Genomic DNA, 5949 nt, shown 5'->3' on the forward strand with positions numbered 1-5949 from the left:
GTATGCAAATTTACAGAGAAACTTACCAGCAACACCTTGGTATAATGATTTCAGATACACTAGTCGAAACTCGAAAGTTTATAACGATCATCAACCGTTTGCGGTTTGGGCATTGCTTGGTTCCAGCGCATCTTTATAGGATGAAAATAATTACAGAAAACATTTGTACCCATTGTTCCCAGGAAAATGCAGACATAAACCATCAAAGAGTATAGTAATGTAAACCATATTATTTTACAGTGTCGAACGTTTGGTATTCAAAGATTGACACTTGTCAGTGAAATAAGTGATATCGCCCAAGAACATTCAATTAGTGTTCCCCGCCGGGTCGAAGATTTATTATCTAACAAAGATTATTTCATTCCATTATATAATTACATTGTTAATACTGTAGAGAAAATTTAATTTCTAATATTGTTTTGAGAAACGATCGAATATATATGTATAATTGTATTGTAAAATTAGTAAATAAGTTAAAATATTAATGTTAGTTCTGTACATATCTTATTATAATTATTTTATTATTTTTTAATGTATGTTTTTATATTATATTGAAATGTATATAACTTTAAGATTGCGACTGAAGGACTTGTATCCATGGTTATGAATAAATTATTAAAAAAAAAAATTAAAAAAATAAATAATACTGTCAAAATGTGTATTGCTGCGGTCGTGCGGTCTTGTTTCACCTTGTGTTTTGATAAATTATACTTACATTTTTTTACCATTCTTTGAGTGAAAATTTAAATAAATCAATAGTTTAACTATGACTCAATTATTACAAATTGTATTTCTACTAGCTACGATAACCGTTGCTCATAATTCTGAAGATTTCTGTAGTATTGAAGACAAATCTTGTGGTCATGATACTTCCGATGATAAATACATATTTTACGACGTTAATCCCCCTGAAGGGTTCAATTTGAGACGCGATGTTTACATGAGATTCGCAATAATGTTAGCAGAAGCACATAAAGCCAGCAAAAAGGATAATTGGAAACTAGTTTTGCCACCATGGAAGAATCTATATCATTGGAGAACTCAGTCTTCCAGAAGCCCTCCTCTGCCTTGGAGTCACTTTTTTGACATCAATTCACTCGAATCCTTCTCCCCAGTCGTCGAAGTATTCGATAAAACAAAAGGAAAAACATTAAAAATCGATCGTGTTTACGTTTTACAGAATTTTGCTGATGCTTTTGAAAATGGTGTTTTTACTGATAAATGGGAGATAAGCAGTGGGTGTGCATATGATGGATTCTGGGGCTATAATAATTTGACAGCAAACGAGGTCGAATGCGTGAATTTTCAAGGAAAAATATCGAAATTATGGGAGCTAATTGCTTTACACCCATCTGACAGATTTATCATGTTTGCACACGGTGAAATACCGCTACATGATACGTATGGAACAAAGAAGTTCTGGGATTGTAGACGAAGCATGAGATTCAATCAGAACCTCATTACAAGAGCCGAAGAATTCATTACAAGGTACTTGAACTGCGACACAAAATTGTGCAACAATTACGCTAGCGTTCACTGGAGACGGCAGGACTTCGCGCGATACCGTAAAAACGACGTCCCATCTATCAAGGGAACAGCTAAACAGATAGACAAGCATATAAAACAATTCAATTCCTACATAAATAGAGTATTTATAGCTACAGATGCAGATATGACGTCGCTACGGCAGTTAGAACTTGAATTGACACAGTTAGGATATCTTATACACTATTATGTACCTTCTCAAGCTGATTTAGACAAGTACAAAGATGGTGGAGTCGCTATAATCGATCAAATTATTTGTTCGCACGCAGCATACTTCATAGGAACTCATGAAAGTACGTTCACATTTAGAATACAGGAGGAGAGAGAGATTCTAGGACACGAAAGTAGAACAACTTTTAATAGATTGTGCCCAGATAAAGGGCAGTGTGAGAGACCTTCTAAATGGACGATTGTCCATTGATGAGGTATTTTTAGTTTCAATTTAAGCTGTACAATACTCATGTGCCATGTATTCAACCAAAGTTTAGTTTTAAGATAATAAATATATATTTTTTTACTATTTGAATTCTTATTTATTCAATACTACCTACCTATATAATAAACTAGCTGCGCTCCGCGGTCTCACCCGCGTAGCTCTGCTCCTGTTGGTCTTAGCGTGATGATATTATAGAGCCTACTAGTTGTCCGCCCCGGCTTCGCCCGTGGTACATATTTCGCAATAAAAGGTAGCCTATGTCCTTTCTCGGGTATCAAAATATCTCCATACCAAATTTCATGCAAATTGGTTTAGTAGTTTAGGCGTGATTGAGTAACAGACAGACAGACAGAGTTACTTTCGCATTTATAATATTATTAGGTCTCTCTCCATAATACACGGGTACCACCAGAAGGAAGATACCCGGTCCTTTGGAAGGCTTACGTGGGGACACAGGTCCAACACGCAGAGGCCCTTTAGAGAATTTAATGTGTTGTGGGACACCAGCCGCAGCCTGCCCATGACTGCACTATAGAGATACAGCCCTGGGCAGTCCGCGGCCAATGTAGGACTATTGCAGAAAAATGGAAATTAATAAAACTGGGTTATGGAAGGGGGTGTTAGATGGACTGGTATATTGGGTCTATGGGGACTATGGACGTCTGCCTTTTCAATATTAAAAATTGAAAATTATGGCAGACGGTGACTCGCCAGTTCGGTCGATGGGCTCCCAAAAAGGTTACCGATAATGGCAACAAGGGGGCAACATCAGCTGAACGGCTAGGGGTGTAGAGAGGTGCGGCACCGGTTTCACCATCGCGAGCCCGCGGGCCCGGAGCGGGTTTCCCCGCTATTACGCCATTAGACACTTCCACCCCCGAGCATATAGCTCTAGCGGCTCCACTCTGGACGGCCAACAAAGGCAAGCCAGAGGTGGGGGATCCTGAACCTCGTCATTGTTCACTCCGAACTGCCACCGGGACAGCCCAGAGGTGAGGACAGGGACCTCCCCCGGGAGCGCTCGGTTCCCGCGGGGTCGCTACTCCCCGACACCTCGCCACAAGGTGCCCTGCGGGGTGACTGACTGCACGGCTGGGATTATGGGATATCTATTGTAGATATGCCAACCGGGGGCGATGGGGTCGTCACATCCCTACGCCTATATTATTAGTATTATTAGTATATTAGTATTAGTATAGTTATTAGTTAGTATATTAGTATGGATAATAATTATAACTTTTTATCCTGGATCAATCTGAATGTAGACCAAACTAATAAGTTAATAACTATGCTAATAATGAGGATACCTAGGTACTTAGATCATTAAGTAAATGATCTAAGTATATTTATGTTATATCCTCATCTACTTAGCTCATCTATACATTTAATAATCTATATATAAAAATGAAACCCGTTTCGCATTGTCACGGCATCACGTGTGAACGGCTGAACCGATTTCGATAATTCTTTTTTTATTATATTCCATGAAGTACGAGGATGTAGAGAAAACGTAAACATGTACCACGGGCGAAGCCGGGGCGGACCGCTTGTACAACATAAATATTAAATATAGAAAAAAACGACACGCACACATTTATGTAAAAAGTTTGAATTAAATCTGTCCGTTTAAAGTGGGACAAAATCTAGTCTAAAGGAATCGGTTATATGTATAGAAACACGTCTGATACAAATAAACAGGTGAAGCAACATAAACATGTTAATATATTATGTCCTCCTTTTCATTCCATTTTGATCCGGTTTCTAGTACGAGAAATCGAAAGCCTGCAATGCGTCATTCGTGACTTCTGTCATTCATATTGCGGAATTTTGACAGAAAAGTGACAGAACCGTTGGTAAACGAATTCGGAAATTGTATTATCGAAATTGGCAATAATCTTTGGCCGTATTTGGCATTACCCACAATTACCATATTATTCTATTTGTTATGATGTGTAGATTACATTGTTTACACTTGCAGCTAACGATTTAAAACTTACAAGTTACTTCTTAGAACTGTGTTAATCATTGTGATTTATATACCTTAGTGTACATTCAAATTTCAAATTCTAACCTATTGTGTACAATCTCACAATTAAACATGAAAAATTACAGAGTAAGTTTAATAATACATATTATTTAGGTACATAAACTTCCTCGTTTATGATTTTAAATTCATACTAGCGGTTACGATTAGATGAAATGAGTCCTTAGTTTATTTTTCGTGTTGTTATTCACAAATATGTATGTTTTTTGTTTTAGGATCATTATAGGACCACTCAGATGAACCCAATGATGTTTAGAAATTATTTCTACAATAGGAAGAATCGGAACAATGTCACATCAGGTATCTTTTCATTTATGTATTTATAAATGTTTTTATCGTCAATCAACCGTCTCTCCCGCCATCCCTTGATTAGTAATTAGTATGGGGTTATTAAAAATAAAATAAAGCCTTTGTAAACAAGGAAATAATGAACCTTTTGAATAAAATCATATGTGTGAGTCAACCACTATGAAATATTTAATTCAAACTAGCTTACTGCCTGCGGATTCGCCCGCTTTGTTCAAAACCTAATAAGTTATATACTAAAACCTTCCTCTTGAATCACTCTATCTATTAAATAAAACCACATCAAAATCCATTGCGTTGTTTTAAAGATTAAAGCATACAAAGGGACATAGGGACAGAGAAAGCGACTTTCTTTTATACTATGTAGTGATGTCGTGACTTATTAACCAGTTATCTTTACATAAATACCTATTGCAATCTATACTCTTCAGCTTTATAATATCATAAAGCTGAATAGTTTGCTTGTTTGAATGCGCTAATCTCTGGAACTACTGGTCTGCTTTGAAACTTTAGGTGTCAGAATTTATAATAATATGTATAGTATTATATTATCTGTGAATTAAGTCCTATAGAATTGTAGGTCAATAGTCAAATGCCTGGACAATAGTCTGTTGTATAAAATTGATGACATTGTAAGATAACAAAGGCTCTTTATTTCATTTTAAATTGATCTTGTTATCAAATGTTCATATACATTTTTGCAAACATACAAACATACAAACATACAAAGCTATACTGTTTATATGCATTATTTCTAAAAAAACAATACTTACCGATGAAATGTTTTTCCTTTATTAGTATTAGCTTTTCGTTCGCGTTTCGCCCGTGTTTTCAAAGAAAAGCCCGTGGGATTTCTGGGAAAAAACCTATCTTATGTGTTAATCCAAGTTACCCTCTATATGTGTGCTAAATTTCATTATAATCGGTTCAGTACTTTATGCGCGAAAACCATACATACATACAACATTTTCATTTAAGTTTTCCTTTGAAAACGGGGGCGAAGACGCGGGCGAAAAGTGTCTGATTTCATAAACATGTGAAATGTTCTTTATTCTTTTGTTATATTTTTTAATATAGCAATATTTGTAGTAATATTTTGTTTTACAGATTCTGGGGTATCTGGGAATTCAGTAAGTACTTATTTAGTTTTTATAAACATATTCTTTTGACGTGACAATGTCTTATAAATTGGTTTGCCGGGTGACACTTCAAGAAACTGCGTTACGCTCCGCTCACGTTATGCGCTCACAATGAGAGCGAGTGAGAAGCACGCGTCCCTTCCACTCGGGCATGGTTAGCCCGCTTAAGAGCGAGAGAGACAGACATAAAAAGCCGTTGTCACGTAAAACTTTCGCCCGTATACCGACTTTACAGGCAACCAATTTTTTTTTAAATTATTTATTTCATCGAGTTATTGTCTTTTATTTATTTTTCTATGAATATTTATTTTATTCTGTTTCTGGGTTAAATAATTTGGGTTGGCTTTAGTTAACTTCCGCACGAATTTGTTGGAAATATTTATATTGTTAGTTAGCTAGGTAATGTAAGATTGTAATTCCAAAATATTATCGTTAGGAAACTTGTAGTTTTTTAGTTATTGATTTTTAAAGTTAATAAT

The 5949-nt window shown here is 35.9% G+C and overlaps 1 protein-coding gene and 1 long non-coding RNA gene across 2 annotated transcripts; both read left to right on the forward strand.

Annotated features, from left to right (window-relative positions):
- The first annotated feature begins 679 nt into the window (after window positions 1-679).
- On the forward strand, window positions 680-2065 carry LOC123702157 (GDP-fucose protein O-fucosyltransferase 2). Its single transcript, XM_045649828.1, has one exon. The coding sequence runs from the start codon at window positions 767-769 to the stop codon at window positions 1964-1966; it is 1200 nt and encodes a 399-aa protein (XP_045505784.1). The 5' UTR covers window positions 680-766; the 3' UTR covers window positions 1967-2065.
- Window positions 2066-3829: 1764 nt separating this feature from the next.
- On the forward strand, window positions 3830-5667 carry LOC123702166. The gene is made up of 3 exons (XR_006752818.1): window positions 3830-4094; window positions 4241-4325; window positions 5439-5667. It is a non-coding gene; the product is annotated as an uncharacterized LOC123702166 (long non-coding RNA).
- The last annotated feature ends 282 nt before the right edge of the window (window positions 5668-5949 follow it).

The sequence above is a fragment of the Colias croceus genome, chromosome 23 (genome assembly GCF_905220415.1).
Source record: "Colias croceus chromosome 23, ilColCroc2.1".
Classification (NCBI taxonomy): domain Eukaryota; kingdom Metazoa; phylum Arthropoda; class Insecta; order Lepidoptera; family Pieridae; genus Colias; species Colias croceus.

What these genes read in the sequence shown, in the direction of transcription:
- LOC123702157 (XM_045649828.1), top strand. Translation starts at nt 767, where the DNA reads ATGACTCAATTATTACAAATTGTATTTCTACTAGCTACGATAACCGTT.